This window comes from Equus asinus, chromosome 5 (genome assembly GCF_041296235.1).
Source record: "Equus asinus isolate D_3611 breed Donkey chromosome 5, EquAss-T2T_v2, whole genome shotgun sequence".
Lineage (NCBI taxonomy): Eukaryota > Metazoa > Chordata > Mammalia > Perissodactyla > Equidae > Equus > Equus asinus.
The window spans coordinates 62,487,722-62,507,408 of NC_091794.1; the positions used below are offsets into that span (position 1 = coordinate 62,487,722).

At 45.0% G+C, this 19,687-nt stretch overlaps 1 protein-coding gene across 9 annotated transcripts in view; it reads right to left on the reverse strand.

Moving 5' to 3' along the window:
- Positions 1-16,522, reverse strand: part of LOC139045286 (protein phosphatase 1L-like) — a 359,044-nt gene extending 342,522 nt beyond the window's left edge. For 3 of the 9 annotated variants that reach the window (XM_070509701.1, XM_070509706.1, XM_070509705.1), the window contains exon 1: positions 15,486-16,487. In XM_070509701.1, the coding sequence (XP_070365802.1) occupies positions 15,486-15,869 (384 nt within the window). In that variant the 5' untranslated portion in view covers positions 15,870-16,487. Of the gene's footprint in view, positions 1-15,485 lie in introns of all 9 variants that reach the window. The other 6 variants (XM_070509700.1, XM_070509699.1, XM_070509703.1 and 3 more) reach the window with 4 other exon arrangements.
- Positions 16,523-19,687: the final 3,165 nt, after the last annotated feature.

Below are 19,687 nucleotides of genomic sequence, written 5' to 3' on the forward strand. Positions count from 1 at the left end.
GACGGCAGGAAGAAATAAGGAAGTAGGAAGAAAGCAGGAGCAGTGTCTATACTCTATGCTTTCAAAGGCACTTTCCTAGTAGAAGTCTCATTCAGATTTGTAATCTGGAATAAAGAACATGTGGTTTTAAGAAAATGAGAGGCCGGCCCAGTGACACAGTGGTTATTTAGTGGCCCAGGGTTTGCAGGTTCAGATCCAGGGCAAGGACCTACACACCACTCATCAAGCCATGCTGTGGCAGTGTCCCACATATAAAATGGAAGCGGATGGGCACAGATGTTGACTCAGGGTGAATCTTCCTCACTGCCCCCCAAAAAAAGAAAAAAAAAAGCAAATGAGAGAATCTGATACTACAAACTTCCTTTAGTGGTCACAGGCCCTAATCTTTCCCTTCCACTCTCCTTGTTTCATCTGATTTCCTTACCTTGTGTAGCCTCTCGACAACCCTATTTCTAGGCTGTACTTCTGAATCTCCTTTCAGTAAGAGAGGGCCAGGTCTAGTCACGCCTGCCCTTCTCACCTCTTTTTTTCACTCACATCATATAGGCAAGGACAAATGTCAGAGTTTACAAGAAAACCAAGATTTGATCAACATTCCTCTTTCACGTTTTCAAAAGAAGGCCATTTTCCAAAAAGTACATAGACAGCTACTGAACATTATTAGTTATTAGGAAAATGCAAATTAAAACCACATTGAGAAACCACTTCACAACTACTAGAATGGCTAAAATTAAAAAGACTGGCCAGGATGTGGAGCAATTAGAGCTCTCAAACACTGCTGATGGAAATGTAAAATAATACAACCACTTTGGAAAACAGCTGAGCAGTTTTTTTAAAAGTTAACATACACCTACCCTACGATCCAGTCACTCTAGTCCTAGGTATCTACCAAGAGAAGTGAAAGCATATGTCCATACAAAGACTCGTACGGCCAAACACTGGAAGCAACTCAAATGTCCAATAACAAGTCAATGGATAACCAAGTTTTGGCATATCCATACATTAGACTACTAAGCAATAAAAACGAGTGAACTATTCATAGGTCCAACAACACAGATGAATTTCAAAATGATTATGCTGAGTTGGAAAAAAATGCAGAAAAAAGGGCATACATACTGCATATTTCCATTTATATAAAATTTTACAAAATGTGAACTAAATCTACTAAATCTAGTGACAGAAAGCAGATTCATGGTTGCCTGGGGATGGAGGGAGGGACTGGAGAAGGACATAAGAGAGGTATCACAAAGGGCCATGATGGGCGCTGTTCCCGTGGCGCAGCAGTTAAGTGCGCACGTTCCACTTCGGTGGCCCAGGGTTTGCCAGTTCGGATCCCAGGTGCGGACATGGCACCGCTTGGCAAGCCATGCTGTGGTAGGCGTCCCACATAGAAAGCAGAGGAAGATGGGCACGACGTTAGCTCAGGGCCAGTCTTCTTCAGCAAAAAGAGGAGGATTGGCAGCAAAAAACAAAAAACAAAAGGGCATGAAGAAATTTTTGAGGGTGACGGATATGTTATCTTGATGGTGATGGTTTTACAGGTATATACAAAACTGATCAAACTGCACATATTAAACATGTACAGTTTATTTTATGCCAATCATACCTCAGTAAAGCTGTGTTTAAAATAGCAAAGTTGAGAAAATTGGCAAAATTTGAATGCGGACTGTGTATCGTATTATAAAGCAAAGTTAAATTTTTCTTTTTGAGGAAGATTAGCCCTGAGCTAACATCTGCCGCCAATCCTCCTCTTTTTGCTGGGGAAGACTGGCCCTGAGCTAACATCTGTGCCCATCTTCTATTTTATATGTGGGACGCCTACCACAGCATGGCTTGCCAGGTGGTGCCATGTCCACACCCGGGATCCGAACCAGCGAACCCTGGGCTGCCGAAGCGGCATGTGCGTACTTAACCGCTGCGCCACTGGGCCGGCCCCAAAGTTAAATTTTTAAAAATGAAGAAGGTGGATGTCCTAAATCCCCATAATATAAAGTCACCATCAAGGCTGGGGACAAGGACTTCTCTCTGGTAAAGTGGGGACATCAGTTGGGCACTCCCACTGCTATCCTATTTTTGAGAGAAAAACAACCAGCTGTGCCCTTCATCAAAGAATGCCCTCTTAAGCAATCTTTCCAAAGTACATGCCTGCCTGTACTCTTTCATGTCTAAAACTGTTTGCACTACATCATCCTCCGAGGACAAACAAGTTCCATCTCCCTGTGGCTCCGCAGACCAGAGCAGGGCCCGTGGCCCTAAAAGGAAGGTGTAGAGAGCTTCTCTGGCCAATGTCAGGATCCCAGTTCTTTACCTGCGTGATTTCTTCGTCAGCAGCCGCGTGGATCCCCCAGACATTACAAAGACGAACTTCCTCTCCGAGAAGTCCTTGCTGCTCAAAGAGTCTCACTCTTAGACAAACCAGAACCAGACATTTACCAAACAGTTTAGGCCTGAAGGTCCCATTTTGGATGCTCAGGAGGGGTGCCAGGCAAGCAGGAAAGGTCAGAATCCCCAGTTAGTCTCTCTTTGGAAATGACTGGAGGATAAAATCCCCCAGGTCTCAAGCCACACGCAGGAAAAAAACAGCAATTGTGAACTTTTCCTACGTATTTATGAAAATAATTACCAGGCTGAATTCCCATCTCTACGTTCCCATCCGGTGTCAAAAAGATATGGCTAGCACTTAGATTAAAAACAAAGCATCCAGGGGCCAGCCTCGGCCGAGGGGTTAAGTTCACACGCTCTGCTTCAGCAGCCCAGGGTTTGGCCGGTTTGGATCCTGGGTGTGGACATGGCACCACTCAGGCCATGCTGAGGTGGAGTCCCATACAGCACAACCAGAAGGACCTGGACAACTAGAATATACAACTATGTACTGGGGGGCTTTGGGGAGAAGAAGAAATCAAAAAAAGAAGATTGGCAATAAATGTTAGCTCAGGTGCCAATCTTTAAAAATAAATAAATAAATAAAGCATTCAATATGGCATTATAATTATCGTTCTAAAACTGACTTTAAAAATAATCAGGATAAATAAATGTTAACTCCAAAAAACCCACATGTTTATTCTGCTTTCTATCTTTAAAACTTTAAGAAACTAAATTTTCTCAAAGTAATCACACACAGAAATATATAATATGCTCTATTTAAAACATAAAAGAGTTCCTGTCGCCACGTGAAAATTTCAAAATATTCTTCAATTTCTTATTCTAGTATCTTACAGAAGGTACAGTGAAATGATACCATTCACAAGTTTACACAAACTCAAGATACTCTCTTATATCAGTTAAAACACTATAAAACTGTATTTTACATGCACATACTTTATTCTGTACTATACCTTAGTTCAGATACTACACATCTATAACTACATATTGCTCTACAGAATAAGAGGCACAAAATCCCATACATGATTCTTTATGGGCGATTTGGGGGGTCTTTCAAGGGAAATTGTGGCCATATGTGATTCTGCCTTTATACACCAACCTAGGACCCGACCCCACAGTATGAGACTCTCCTGGAAGCAGCTGCAGTTTCCTTACAGGACAGGTAGTTGAAATTAGGGCAAGGATTTTATGCACAGGAAATCCACAAGGACAACCTTCACCAAAACCGGCAGAAGAGCCCAGCAAGAAGGCTCCAGACCTCCCACTGCTCTGGAGCCAGAGGGACAGATTCCTGTGTGTGTCTCACTAGCGCCTCCCCAGCCTGCAGAATCGTATCCTGTCGAGTCAGATGTTTTGCCTGTAGTTCAGACAAATGCTTCCCGGACATTTCCATGAGATGGCTCTAGTGATGATAGTTTTTTCCCAAAGAAGACAAGACAGACTTGGTTCTTCCTTTCACGTGATCAATGCACGCTCATCTCCATTATGTTCTAGTCCATCCTCGTGATCATTAATTCTCTATATTACTATATCTTGAATATCCTTTCTTCTTTGGCTCTTACTTTAGCACTGGTTTCCATTTTTCCTTATATCAGCAAGGAAACTTTAGCCCTATTATCCATAAACTGAAGCCACCTCATAGTCCCCTCATGTCAAGCTTTTTAACTAATCTCAAATACAGGAACATGATAACACTCATTATCAATGAGAATTCAGAACACTGTTCTGTTCTAGTTAATGAAGTGAGGCAGAAAACAAAAAGTCTAACTATTTAGAAAGGAGGAGACAAAATCACATTATTTGTACACAACATGATAGCATATCTTTAAAAAAAAAAAAGTAGAGAAAGACTGAATCGCCAGAAAAGCTACTAAAACTAAATGGGAATTCAGTCAGTAAGCACTGTTATAGTCTGCCAATAATGAGTGAGGAAAACATAATGAAAAGATGCCCTCATTTTCATCCACTTACAGCACCAGCAGCAGGACAAGTACTTCATCCTCACACGCAGAATCTACTCCAAGTGCGTTCACTTGGCCCACAGAAAAATCCGAAGACTGTAACATCCTCCCCCTCCCACTGTAGCCTAGACCACTGCCAGGCTGTCCCCCTCCAAAACGGGTACAAAAATTCTGAACCTCCCAGGAATCTCTTCTCTTTGGCCTGGAGGAGATTTGAATCTTTTAAAACAAAATAATAGAACTTAAGATACGTAGGGGCCGGCCCTGTGGCCAAGTGCTTAAAGCTCCGTGCGCTCCGCTGCAGCGGCTCAGGGTTCGTGGATTCGGATCCCAGGTGTGGACCTGCTCCACTCATCAGCCAAGCAGTGGAGACATCCCACATACAAAGTAGAGGAAGACTGGCACAGATGTCAGCTCAGAGCTAATCTTCCTCGGGCAAAAAATAAAGGAGAAGGATTGGCAACAGATGTGAGGTCAGGATGAATCTTCCTCAAAAAAAAACTTATGATATGTAAACATTAAGAAATAAAACTCCTTCTAAATTTGACCAGCAAATTCATTGTCTAAAACAAGAAGATAGTAAAATCAAAATGAACAGCCAACAAAAGAACTGCCATGACACTCCCACATTCATCAGTAGCATTAGCTGTGCTGAAAACTGACTTAGAGAGAGAGAAAAACCACACGCTGTTGTTCTCAAACACTCAGGCCCCTGCTCGTGCTAGTTTACACAGAACTGAGAGAAAACCTGAGTGAGAAAACTACCTACTAATAGCTTCTTAAAACTTGTTGGGACCCTAAAAAACCAAATTTACATCTCAGCTCCTAGGCAAAGTCATCTCTAAGCCAATCCAAAAATAAGATGGTTTACTCTTTTCTACAACCTTGTTAAGCTAATTTTTCCCCATGTCAGTGGTATATACTTTACAGCAACATTCTTCAACGGAGTTGCTAATGTGCAGACAAGAAATGTTCCAGGCCATCTTCTCTGAACTCCCTTCCCACCTGTGTGGCCCACCCAAAAACCATTCCTCATCTTCCTAGCTAGCTCCTGGGCTGTCATGACCTCCAGAGAAGGCTAGACTCCTCCCCAGCCCAGGGTGAATTACGTTGGGTCAGAGTTCATCACAGTGATGGTATTTCCATGACCAAGCCACTGGTTTAGGCATGGACACAATTCTGGCCTGGGAGATGGGAGGGGTAGTTTCTGGAAAGTTTTCCTCAGGCTTTAAGAACACAGAACGGGTACAGTCTCTTTTTCACGTCTCTGGATGTGTAGTTACATAAAGACTTGAAGTCACTGAGCTGCTGGACCAACCAGCCTTGGAAACTCCCACTTCAAGACCTTTTGTTATGTGAGATAAGAAATGCCCCCCGTGTTCAAGCTGCTTCTGTTGAGTTTTCTGTCACTTATTCCCAAAAGCTTCCAAATAAAGCACCATCTAGTCTTCTAGCTAGTATTACTCCACCTGTAGAAGAAGCCTCTGACAGCGGACAGAAAAGACAAAATCAACCAATCTGTAAAACTGGAAGAGGATCTGTCCTTTACGGCCAAACTAGCTCTTCACAAAGAGGAGCTATTATTGATCATCTGGAAACTATTCTGTCTTTGGTAGCAATTACCCTCTCTCTCCTTTTTTTGAGATGAGTGCTTCTCCCATAAATCGAATGTCCTTATTTAATATGGGGGGAGGCAGGGAAGAGATTTTGATTACTATAATCTTACTAATTTACAAACAGTAACAACCTAATCCTAATTTATCTCTATTGAGACCAGACTAAGAAATAGGCCTAAATCAAAGGGACCTAGTTCACACATAAAGATGAATTCCCTGAAAGAAAGGACTATGGAGAAAAAATTCTCCAGGGACAACGTGGAATCTCCTCGATGAAAGCCTGTAGAAACACAAGATTCATGCAGCTGTGAAGCCTTAGGCACTATACTTGGATCATACGGCAATTCAAGATCCCTGCCACGCTGATCTAAAGAGAACATTTATCTTCTTTCTAAACAGAAATGTAGAAAAACATCTAAGTGTCAAAATAAAAGCAAAAACTTCTTAATCTCAAACTCTACGACAATTATATATACTTATGCAAACCATTTCCTATGGCAAATCCACCTCATTACTCTAGGGAGCAAAAAAGGCAAACAGTATGACCAAAACTCCTACTATGTCTCAATTCCCGGCAAATCCTGACAGTGTCAGGAAGTGCCTTATTCAGCCAGAAAATGTCCAGTGACTAATTTAACTGAAAGGTAATTTATTTAATTAAAAAGAGAAATGGAAGCACTTACTGGATTAAAAAAGAAATGGTATATATACTTATCAGAATCAAACAGTTTCCGCCCTATGGCAATTCCATAACTAAGGGAATACACCTTTTTAAACGTTTTTAGATTAAAAACTTTACTGTCCAAGAGTAGTGCTGACTATAGACTGTCCTGTTAAAAATAGTTTGAAATATTTAAGATTTATGGCTCCAGGGCACTAAATCCCCACTCACATTTATAATGACCAAAACGTAGAAGATGAACATTGAAAAGCAACTGCAAATAAGTGTTCATTCTCCAGGGAAGTCGTAAGGTTTGCCGACATGATGTGCAATGGATAACTGGTCTTCGGTTCAGCAACTAAGACATAAATTATGTGTCAGCTGCTCACACAGGCGCAGGACAAGGAGGGCAGTGATGGTATGGGAAAGAACGTAAGTCTCAGAAATACAGCCTACTGCTATCGTCCCTTTCCCGCTTGTACACATTACATTAAGGCACCCTTTCCAAGTGATTACAGACCCAGAGATGCCTAGCCTGGGGAGCAGACAGTTCTTCTGCACACGTTAGGAAATGGAGACTCTCTCTGGTATCGCTGTACAATGCACATCTTGCACCATCATACGTAGTGGCCCCAAACTCACCTTCCGGAGCCCCATGCCCGGCAGCAGACGGGAACTCCCAGGTCTTTTAGGAATGGGGGAAAGGAAGTCTCATTCTTAACAAATTCAACCACCAAAGCCCTCCCTCATTCTAGAAAAGTTGGAGGCAGCAAAGGTTCCATTAAATTGGGCCCTACTTCTCACTAAACAGAGAAAGAAAGAATTCTCCAGCGAGATCAAGGAGTCAAGATTTATAGGTTTGTTGCTCAGATGGAAAGTAAATCTTCACTTTTACAGCAAGGCTTTTTACAGCACAGACTTCAACTTTATTGAGAGGATATTAATATATCTGTATTATGACTTTTATGATTATTCACTTAAAATGCTTTGTATTTTTCAAAGGAGGGCCTATAACTATAAAAAAAGCTATAAAAGGTACAATGTGCCATTAATGATTTTTTTAAATGATGGCTTTATTTGTTTTTTATTTGTTTATTTAAACTTTGCCTTTGAAGATTTATATGAAAAACAGATTATAACTGGGGCCAGCCCAGTGGTGTAGTGGTTAAGTTCTTGTGCTCCACTTCGGTGGCCCGTGGTTTGTGGGTTTGGATCCCAGCCACAGCCCTACACACCGCTCAGCAAACCATGCCGTGGTGGCATCCCACATACAAAATAGAGGCAGACTGGCACAGATGTTAGCTCAGGGCCAATCTTCCTCACACACACACAAAAATATTATAACTAACCATCACCAAAGCTTGAACTTGACTTAGGTTAATTGAGGGAATAACGTAATAAGTAGTCTTCTGGAATAGAAATACAAGACTAGCATCTACTAAATAGACCAACTCAGTATTACAAACGAATGAGAAAATATTTTGCTGTTTAAAACTGGCAATCATTTATATATTAGGAAATTATTTTGGTCCTCAAAAAAAAAACTGCTTCAGCATAAAAGAAATTATACAAGTACATACATACCCCTACATACTTATCCTAAAGTCAAGCCTTTGGTACTTAGAAGTAAAATAAAACATAAATCACTATTGCTTATTGAGAATGGCTATGTTAATGCCACTCTAAGTTCTATGCAAGCCTTTCACGAGCCAACAGGCAAAAATGTTAGAGATTCTCTGTAGCGGGACGGAGATTCTGCCAGCGAACAAGGGGAGTGGGTGAGAACAGCTGTTTGAATGTGACTCACCGTCTGCTCTGACTTCTGACCCCACTATGTTTTTAACTGCAGGACTTTCTTAAGTAATTGCGAGATCCACCGACTAAGGTTTCCAGCATAGAGTTTTCAAGACCACCACCACATGTCGCAGGGACACAACCATCAGAATCAAACAAGAAACTCCCAGTCCTACTGAGCAACATGAGAAGACCAGGCAGCGTGCACCTAACAAGGCCGTGCACGCTTCATGACTCAGACGATGAGATCTGAGAGCTTCAACCAGAAACTGATAGCACACGCTCTGGAGACAGGCGGCTCCAAGTCTGAATCCCAGTTTCAAAGCCTCCTTTCACCACCTGTGAGCTGTGAGAGATCCTGGGTAAATCACTTCACCTCTCAGTGCCCTCATTTCTACAGAGATACAATGGGGACAACATGGCACCTACCTCAAAAGCTGTTACGACAATGAAAATTAGGTGATATATATCAAGTACTTGGAAACACTGCCTGGCATTTTATACATAGTCGATAAATGTCAGCCATTATTATTATTACCAGTAATAGTGGTTTCTTTACTTCTCCTCCAATCCAGAAATCCCACTTCTGGAAATCTACCCTGGAGAAATAATCCAAACTACAGTAGAGGCACAAAAATACTTAGTACCATGTTATTTACAATGGTGAAAAGTTAGAGAAACCTAAATGTACACTAATAAGGAAGCAATTGAGACATTTATCCAATATCCATCCAGCAAAATATTAGTCCGTAACTAAGAATACATTAGAAACACAGTAAAGAATTATGGAGCAAAATGGCTATGTGTTTATACAATTACACAAAGCGAAAAGAGCCAAAATTTAAAACTATATGTACATCATTATAACAATGTAAAATTATACTTAAAATGCATACTAAAAAAACTTAAGCAAGTAATACACCAAAATCATCACAGTGGATGTGAAGATAATATTTGGGGTGAATTTTTTTCTTTCCTGTACTATCACATAGTCATATTACTTTTATAATTTTCAGCTTATTTTTAAATGTTTAACTTGCTACAGACTTATTTTAATACTAATTAAATAGGGTTAGGAAAATGGTAACAAAAGTTAAACCACAAATACATTACTGAAGTGGTTAAGAATCAAAGTAGAAATTAAGAATAAAACAAGTGCTTGAAATATTAACAATCAAAATAAAAATATTATTTAAAAAACTGAGTCCCTAATGAGTTATCCAGTATTTAAACTGGACAGAGTCCAGGGACCCCTTACATCTGAGACTGAATGATATACATATTTTTTATTGTAAAATGACTGTCAGGGAAACGAAATGATTTAAGAGAAATGAAGACATTGCGCTGTTTTTTAGTCTTGGAAAAGCTATCTCCTGTAACAAAACCTAAATTAGTCTCGGTAACAAAGTAACATAGTAATAAATGCCTTTCCATTGAATAAATCAGACCTTATATATAACATATCTTTTCATTGTTTTAAAATGAGTCCATTTAGATAAGGTATGACAGAAATAACGTTTTACAAATTGGGGAGGAAATGGTCGATGAACATTTTATGAATTCCAGAAAATATCTAAATAGAAGGGAGGAAGGAAACAAATTTCTAGCCAAACTCACTATTGTCCAAATCTGTTAGCTCAGGGCTAATCTTCCTCACCAAAAAAAACAGGGGGGGTGGGGGGTGGGGCGGGCTCATCTCTCCAAGTAGATGGAATGCTCCCTGAGGGCAGAGAATGCACTGCTTGATCTTCAGGCATCAGAGAGAGTTTAACAGTTTTCCACACGTGGCAGACTATATAGAAAATGCTGGTTTAACTGAACTGAACATCTAAATAATCCGTTCAGAAGAGGCACCAAGGTCAGCAGTCAGCTCAAAAAGGTACCTAAACACAGGATGGGGGCAAGGGGAGGGGGCTTATTAAGGGGGAAGTGCTCCTTGCCTTTTGGCAGAAATCTTAATGTGCCACTTTAAACCAAAATAATGTGAATTTTCTCTTAAACCATAAGGCATTTGTCCATAGTAAATCCACAGGCCTCTTGTACATCAGTAATGTGGGAACCCAACATTTACTAAGAGCAGCTGTAACGCCTGAGAGCAGATCACTCATTGTGCCACTCGTTATTTATTTATTCAGAACTATATCTAACTTCAGAAAGGATCCAGTGAAACGTACATAAGTACATATACCACAACAAGATAAAATGACATACCTAAGAGGAGAAAGAGAAAAATGGGACAAAAGAAAGCTGAATGCAGGAAAGAGAGGCTGTCCTGGGAGTAGGTTCATGCACCAAATTAATGTATTCTATAAAATTCTGCACATTTGCTCCAGGAAGGTCAGAGGTTTGGCTCTAAGAATTCTAGCAGCCAACAAAAACAGGACGATCCAATCAGTTACACGAGTCAGCATCTTAAGATAAAAATAAAAGCTATCAGAGAACTCTCTCCCCCTTGGTCTTCATAAGAGGAAACTACATCGTGTAACAAATCAAATACTCAACGACATCCTTGCAGCTGACTTGTCACAGCTTCGAAAGACCATCCCTCATAATGACCCTCCCAGGCACATGACAGCACACAAGTCAAATCAACGCAAATGACGAAGAGGAAGGCAACCCACCCAAGGAAAGGGTCCACTACACAGCCCCTGCAGGTCTAGCTTTATCAGAAACAGATTTCATTCCACCTAGACTAACCTAAAATCCAGAGGCTTCATGCATCCACTTACCTTGAAATTATAGACAAAACTTGATGCACAAGTCCATTTCTCGGAGGGATACGTTTGTAGTTTCATAACATCCTCAGAGAAGCATGACTCAAGAAAGGATAAGAGCCCCTGATCTACAGCACTAGACTGTGTGCATCCTTCAGGCATCCCTCCACAAGCACTTTCTCTTCGGAGATTTGGAGAACTGCTGAGCCTCAAGACCGCAGCTCCTGACAAGCATCTGATGGGTGCTCCTCTCTGATGTGAATGTGGAACTCTGAGCTTAACCACTGGCGAGGCTGTGTCTCAGCCGTACAAGACAATGATACGTGACCTTTCATACCATAATGCCCACAAGCACATGGAGCACCTAATAATCTGCTCTTCTGGGCAGCTTTCCACTATAAGCATTCACAAAGTTACCTCAAAGGACTGGTGATATTTCCTCTAGATAACATAAAAAGTAAAAACAAAAACCCATCTTTTGCTTGCAGATAAAAATTACAGATAAGCACAAAAAAATCATTTTCCTACATAAACATTATTTTTTAATTTTAAAGATAACCTTCCCACGTCAGTTGATACAATTTGAGCTATGTTCTTTTTTGCCTTTTTGTTGTCTTCATCTTTTGCTATACCGCAACACAAGCACTGCCATAGCCTTAGACACACACACACACACAGTCGACCATCCACCCATAGTATCGTGGTTAGAATGTCTCAAGGGCCCAAGGCCATCAAGTGAGGAAGCTGGCCTGTAGGGCCACCGAGACAAGGCCCTTTAAGATCTCACCCATCTAGAAGTCACAGGCATCCAGAGTCTGGTCCTCAGCATAACAAGGCCAAAGACATATCTTTATCAAACATACACACTTGAGTAGACTCAAGAGAACTAACTCATCCTAACCCAACTAGAAGGGACTGAAATGCAAATGAGAATACCAATTTACTAACTAATCAAAGAGAATATCCCTTCTCACTAATCAGAAAATTCACATCTGAAGCCACAACGCTGCTTGCCTAATGCTAGGATACGAGGTATCCTGGATTGATAGTCAATTCACCACAAGTTAGACCAAAGAGAGACAGAGAGTTTGGGGAACACCCAATGAATTATCCAACCTACACCTTTTTAGGGACCAGAGTTGTCCCTTTCACATGCAGGTCTCCTTCCCTTGGACATCATCGCCCTAACACTGCAGGCTTCTTGGTCTGCAGGCTTCTTGGTCTGCAAGCTTTCTTCCTCCACATCCTTCTCTCCATTAGGAACTTCTCTAGAGAGGGTACAATACAACTGATGAGGGTGTGCCGTACATGCATCATTAGCCTTGTTTCAGATCAAAATCTCCCAAATAAAGTTGCTCAAGCAACCCACCCGAGGCCACAGCTGGATAAGGCAGAGCAGAGATTCAAAGCCAGATCTCAAGCCCGAGCCCCCTTTCGAGCTTGCAGTAAATGACTGCTTTCAAGTGTCTTCCCACGGCTTCCACCTCCCAGCCTGATTGAAATGCCCCTCCTCAGGGTCCCCTAACACCCCAAGCACCCCATGGCACTAAGTGCTCGTACACAAATCTCTCTCTCACTACACTGAAACGTTCTGAGGACGGGGATCATAGCTCACTCATCTCTGTATCCCTCGTGTGCTATCCATCTATCCAGATAAATATGCAAACTAACTTGTCAGTGGTTTAATATGAAGGGCACCAAACTGAAGGCCTTGAACTAGCTGTGTAGGCTTAGGAAGGTCACAACTTCTCCAGCCATCAACAAACATCTCATCTAAAACATGGGATGAAATGGATATATGAGGCGGCTTAGGTCACTTCTGGATCTAAAAAGCACTAGCACTATAGACGGGCCCTGGTTTTTTATAGCCTATCTCAGCAGTTTGAATTATTAGAAATAAGTTAACCTCGGTGGTCTTCTGTACCACTCAACAGAAGCATATACATAAATAATAGTTCAGAAAAAGATTCCTCTTTTCTGAAAGGAGATAACTATCATTTACACCAAAATCAAACAGTGGCACAGTCCTCTGGTGACTGTTCAAGGAGCTGAACACCACAAAAGGCAAGAATTTGACGGTGGGATTTTCTTTGAATAAAAGAAAAATCAGGAGAGAAATTAGCACCTAATATTCTTTGTTATTATCATATTCCCAATAGCAACTAACTCACTCCTTTTTACAGCACTTTCCTTATTTTGCTCTAAAACAAAGCCAAAATGAATGAACTGGCTCCATACTGCAGGAGGTCAGAAATAGAACAATTACTTTATTCTTAAGGGTACTGATGATATTAATTATTTTGCAAACAACAGGCTTTCTAATGTAAGGCACAACGGAAAGCATTTCATAGTTTGGCTAACAATCATCATCTTCTTGTTTAGCATTTAAAAACTTAATGAAAAGCCCTGTACATGTAAAATACTCCTGGTTAAATAAGAGCATTTATCATGTCCCTTTTCTGGAGGATATATTTACTGGAGAATAGTACTGGAAATTTTTCAACCTGAAATCTGCTTGGGTCTGTAACTTTCAGGTTTTAGAATATCAACTTAATGGAAAACTTAAAATACCCATTCACTTACACGTGCGGGCTCAAAACATGTCAATATAGCACAGCCAAACAAGTACAACCCAAAGTTCCACAACATTAACAGTATATCCAGACCTTTCAATTAAACACAAAACTGTGCTAAGGCCAGAAGCAGACTATCATCTGCCAACAACTTTAATGTAAAACGTATACAGTAAATATAAGCTTTGCTGAATGGTTTACGACAGTCCAGGCACATAAAATGAAAATACGCACATTCTAACTCAAACCAAGGAAACAAATCAGTCATTATACTGGCGACCTCATCATTAAGGTGTGTCTTCCTCAAGTACACAGCATGTCTGTCAATCAAGTTCACATCCTCCTCCTCCTGTGACAGGAAAGGAAGCTCACACTACACCAGAGGCTGCGAATCACAACCAGCAAGAAACCCTGAGTAGCAAAGCCAGAATACAGAAAGGGCTGGGGCGGGCGGAAACAGGAGAAACTGACTTCAGCTCTACCAAATACACTTTCCAACTAAGTTTGTCACTTCTGGCAAAGCTGGTTCTACAAGGCAGGAAAACACACTGTCCTGGAAAGAGGAGCAGAGCAATGGGTGAAGTCATTTTGCATCGAAGATGCAGATAAGCTAACCAATTGAAAGCTTTCTCAACGTCCACCCAAAACAAAGACTGAAGAACAAGCAAGCCCTTGAAAAGGAGTGACATGCCCTACCGCCCATCCAGACGCCAGAAGGGCAAAGAAGAGAAGTGGGGGAAAAGTTGGATGGGAGCATGGGGGTGTGGGGGAGGGGGAAATGGCGAAGGAGGGCGAACATGAGTAAGAAATTATGCTGCAGAAAAACAAAAAAAAAAGGATTCAGCAATAAACTGTCACAAACTGCCAAACTGAGAGAGATGGGGCCGGCCTGGGGCTCTGTGGAGCGCCGCGCTGCGGCCACCTGTGCCACTCACCCCGCCTGAGCCCATGCCCCAGGACCAGAGCCAAGCCCCGCCTCGACCTCCAGGAAATCCGAGCCCCGCGCACAACCAGGGCGCCACAGAAATGCGGGAGAGAGACCTGACTCGGCCTCTACCTTCGCCTCTGGCTCCGAGACAACCCCCAAATAAAGGGGTTTAGCAGCAAGGACACCTCTTCGTGCTCACGCCGGCCAGGGCGTGGGGGTGAGATCCGAGCGCCGCCACCCCTGCAAAGGCCGGAGGCAGCTCGGTCCCTCTCCCCGATCCAGCCAACGCGGGCGGCCCGCTGTCACCTGGCCACACTGCACCCGCCAAGTTAATGGAGCCGGGAAGCAGCGCAGAGACGCCCCTCGGGCGCCTCCTCGGGGCGCAGGCACGGCACGGAGTCCCAGCTCCTTCACCCACCCTGACTCGCCTCTGAAGATTCTGTCCCTTTCCCCAACGAAGCATCGCAGACACTTTCTTCCGTCTTTGTGCGCAGCTCAGCCCAAACCTCAGAACTGAAGCTCTGAGGTCCCGGGCCAAAGGCCACCCCAGAAACCACTCACTCTTCCCGCGAAGCCCGCACGGACACCGCTGGGCTCCGGCCCTGGGGAACCTCACAAGTCACGAGGCACGAACCCGGCTGTGGACGGCCCTCCCTCCCCCAAACGGGATCCAGCCGTGTTTTGGGCAACTTGAGCCGCATTTGAACGAGCGGCCTTGTCCAGCCGGCACCAGGTCATCACCACGCCCCTCGCACCCAGGTCCTACCCCGCGGCGCAGGCAACGTCCTGGTGTACACACACACACACACACTCACACAAGCACACCCTGTCAAACAAAGCCCCGGAGAACTCCTACCTCGCCCCCGTGCCCGTCGAAGATCCCGAAGATGGACGGGTGCGACTTGTTGGCCAGGTCCGTGAGAACTTCGAAGCGGTCCTCCATGTGGTCTCTCCGGCCCTGGATGGAATACACCGCCACGTTGTGGCTCTTGAACTCCCAGGTCTTGGAGAACTCCGCCTCCAGCACGTCCAGCCCCCCGAGCCGCTCGGTCTGCACCATCTCGGCCACCTTGCCCTTGACCATCTTCACGGCGTCCCGGCTGGACTTGACGATGGTCTTCACCTCGTCCGTGTGGAAGAAGTAACTCCACAGCGCCAAGCTGATGCACAGCAAGAAGAGCGTCTCGGGTCTCAGCAAGAAGTAGCGCATGAGGCGACCCAGCAGAGACAGCAAAGTCATTGTATCCTCGCTAGAGCCCGACCACCAGCACGCGCGCGCCCCGAAGGCTCGCCGGTCCGGAGCGCGGGGGGACGGCCCGCGGGACGGGCAGCAGGAGGCTGCGGAGCCGGGCGAGGGGCGGACGCCGACGGCTCGGCGCGGCCCGGAGAGCAGAAGCGGCCTCCCTTTTGTCTCCCGGCCTCGCGGCCCAAGGCCCGCGCCCGCCGCCCGTGCCGCCTCCCCTTCCTGCGCCCCTTTGTGAGGCGGCGGCGGCAATGAAGCGAAAGTTGCGCCGGGAGGCTCGGCCGCGGCGGGCGGGAGAGTCCAGGGGCGCCGGCGCGCGCACGGCCCCTCCGCGGGCCCCTCGCCGCTCGCGGAGCGGTCAGCAGGTGAGGCGGCGCGGGGCGCGAGAGCCGGCGGTGAGCGAGGCGAGCCCCCTCGGCCGCCGCTGTAAGGGAGCGCGGAGCCGCGAGCCAGCCGATCGCTTCAGACGGCAGTCCCCTGAGAAAAAAAGTTTTGCGGGAGCCTGGGCAGAGGCGGGGGTCCGCGGAGCCCGGCGACGCATCACGACGGGCGCGGAGCCGCAGGCGGCCGGCGGCTCTGCGTGCCTCTCCCGGCAGCTCGCGCTCCGCTCGGCTTCACTCGGCTCGGCGTCGCCCGCGCGCCCGCTCCTCGGCCCGGCTCGCGCTCGCCCCGCCCCCGCGCTCGCCCCGCCCCCGCAGCCGGGACTCCAGGCCCCGGGTCTCCGGGCGAGCTGTCAGAGGCCAGGGAGCCTCGGCGGCGGACGGCGCGCACGCAGCCCCGGGCGGCCCAGCGAAGCGAGGGCGAGGCGAGGGGCGCGTCCACGGCCGAGCTCGAGCGGACGCTGGTTCCTCCTCCCGCGCGGGCTCCCGGGACAATACGACACTGACCCTGGTCGTCGTCACGCTCCTTGCCCGGGAGCCGCTGCCGCCGCCGGCTGGAAAGCAGAGGTCCGGCCTGAGCGCCCCCCCCCCGGCAGGCCGCGCGGTAGCGCCGTCCCCGCGTCGCCCGCATAATGCAAGCGAGAAGGGACGCACGTCTGCCGCCTCGCAAAGCGGGGCGGAGCGGGCCGGCCGCTGGGGTTCGGTGGCGGGGGCCTGCCCGGATCCCCCGAGGCGAGGAGGATCGGGGCCTCGCAGCCTCCTCGCGACGGGCCAAGACCCTCTGGAGGAGGACAGCAAGTGAGGACTGGGGCGCCTGGAGGTCGCTAAAATTCTCGCCCCCGGAGAGCGAGGAGGGGCTGCCTCTGCGAGCTGCCGCCCGCGAGCAGGGGACTCTGGCACGGAGGCTCCCCTGGGCGCTGCCCTTCCCCGGAGGGACAGGGAGCCTCCCAGCGTGGCCGGCGCGGCCAGTCTTCCTCAGCAAAAAGAGGAGGATTGGCGGCAGATGTTAGCTCAGGTCTAATCTTCCTCAAAATAAATAAATAATTACAGAGATAGATCAAGGATAGTTGTTTTCCGAATAAAATTTTTATACCATTGCACCAAGTGTTTACATAAACCCAACTTATCCTAAGAATCTTGCATCTGATTGCCCTAGGCTTCTCTAGGAGAATCTTCAAACAAGCTTCCTAAATTATAATCTTAATCTAAATCATCACCTAAATTTTTTTATCCTAATTAACACACATCAACATTCTAGCTAATTTATAATATGAAACATTGTGAATAGTTGAATAATCCTGCTTAAAACCCTTAAATGACTTCTCATTGCTCTTAGAATAAAGACAAAAGTCTTAGCTATGGCCTTCCTCTCCTTCTCAGCCTTATTCCACGCCCCCTGCTCCCTCAGCCCACCCACTTCAGCCACATTTGCCTCCTCACACTTCCTGTAAAGCATCAAGCTCCCGCTTGCCTCGGGCCTTTCTTCCTGCAGTTCCGTTTAGCTGGAACGCTGGCCTTCCCAGGCCCACTCTCCCACCCACACTCCTAACTGGTGTGCCTCAGGCCTCAGCCCACACATCCTCTCCTAGAGCCTTCCCGACTCTGCAACCTGAGTCAGCTGCCTCTTGCCCCGCCTCATGGCAACGTGTACTTTTACTTCAGAGTGCTCATCAAAGTTGTAAACACATATTTTTTGTGAGTTTTTACAAATTAACATCTGTTTCCCCCCACTCTCACTATGATTTATATGCTCCATGAGGGCAGGAATGTGTCTGTTTTGTCCTCCATGGTAACTCCACCACCTAACACACTGCCTTGCACACAGTAGGCATACTGTAAATGTCTGTTCATGAGTGAATGAAGTTATTCTGAAATCATTATTTCAGCCCAACTCCAATTTTCTCTACTATTGCTGGTGATAAATGAAACACATTAATGTGCCTTTGAATCCCAGATAACAATAAAAAAAAAGAAATCAAAGAATAGCTCACCCATTGGTTAGTTGAAAATTGATTTTACTAACAGATGGAAAACATCAAAGGCCATTCAGATGCTTTTACTTTTTTTTTTACATCTTTGCTCATCTTCTCCTAAGATTATATTTTCATTACAAAGGGAAATTCTTTGCAAGAGCAAACATCTTTTCAAAATGAGTGTCCTGTGTCCATTTTTCTACTAAGATATTTGTCTTTACTTCTACAGTGTAAAAGGTTTTTAATATATTAAGGCTATCATTCCAGTTGTGAAGATATTTCCCATCTTGTCATTTACCTTTCTATTGTTTACAATGCTTTGAAATATAAGGAGCTTTATTTGATTTCATTTTTGTTGTTTATATTTTCTTTTTATAAGGCGAATTCTATCTTTTCCTTCAAAATTTGTGCTGTTTATGTCATGCTTAGAATGGGCAAGTAAGCTTTTTATTCCTCCATGCACAGCAGAATCTGCAATGCACCCAGGGTACTTTTCTCCAGCTATTTTTCCCACCACCCCCAAGACAATGTAGAGTATAACTCATTCATTTACTCATTCCTCTATTTATAACTTTGTCATTTATTCGGCACCAGGAACCAGGAAAACTGACACAATGCCTATCTTCATGGAGCCTGCAGTGAGAAGAACCAATCATAAATATACTACAAATAGACAAATGTCATTAACAAAGGCATACGCGTACAGTATTAATTCCTGTGGTGAACTTGCTGATTGTAAAGTCACGCTTAAGGGGCTGAGGGCCCTTCTATAATGGAAGGAATTGCCATTCTCGGGTTGGCCCTCCCTCTTCCAGAGTTCACTACTTCCACCATGTTGATCTCTTGTCACGTCCACCCCAAATCACAAGCCCATCTCCACCACTCAAGTTATTTAACCTTTTTGTACTTTGATTTTCTCATCAGTAAAATAGATATACTTATCACACCTAATCTATAGGTCATTTTAAGGATTACAGGAGCTAATATACATGAAGCGCTTAGAAGAGTGCCTGGCACATAGTAAGCACCCAATAGAAGTGAATTATTATTAGTTGAAGGGCGTGAATAGATACAATAAGTTTACAGGCAACTCATAAATACAGAGCAGGGTATGATAAGACCCTGCCTGACAGAAGACCCATGAGGATTCTGAGGAGGAGGCAATCGTACCTGGTTAGAGGGATCAGGAAGGCCTCGTGAAGGGGGGATGGGGCATTTGGGATGGCAGGGTTTGGACGTGCAGAAAAAGGGGGGTAGGACTGGGGGTATAGACTTCCAGAAGGAAGGAATGGCACTCATTCTGTTTGCTCACTGTGTTTCAAAAAGAGGAAAGCTTAGAGGACTAGCAGGAGGGAAAGCAGGATTGGTCCCATGGCACTGTATTTCGAAGAGCTTTGAATAATAAGTTTATATTACTTCATTGGTCATACAGAGAGGCTGGCAGTTTTCAAAAGGGGAACAG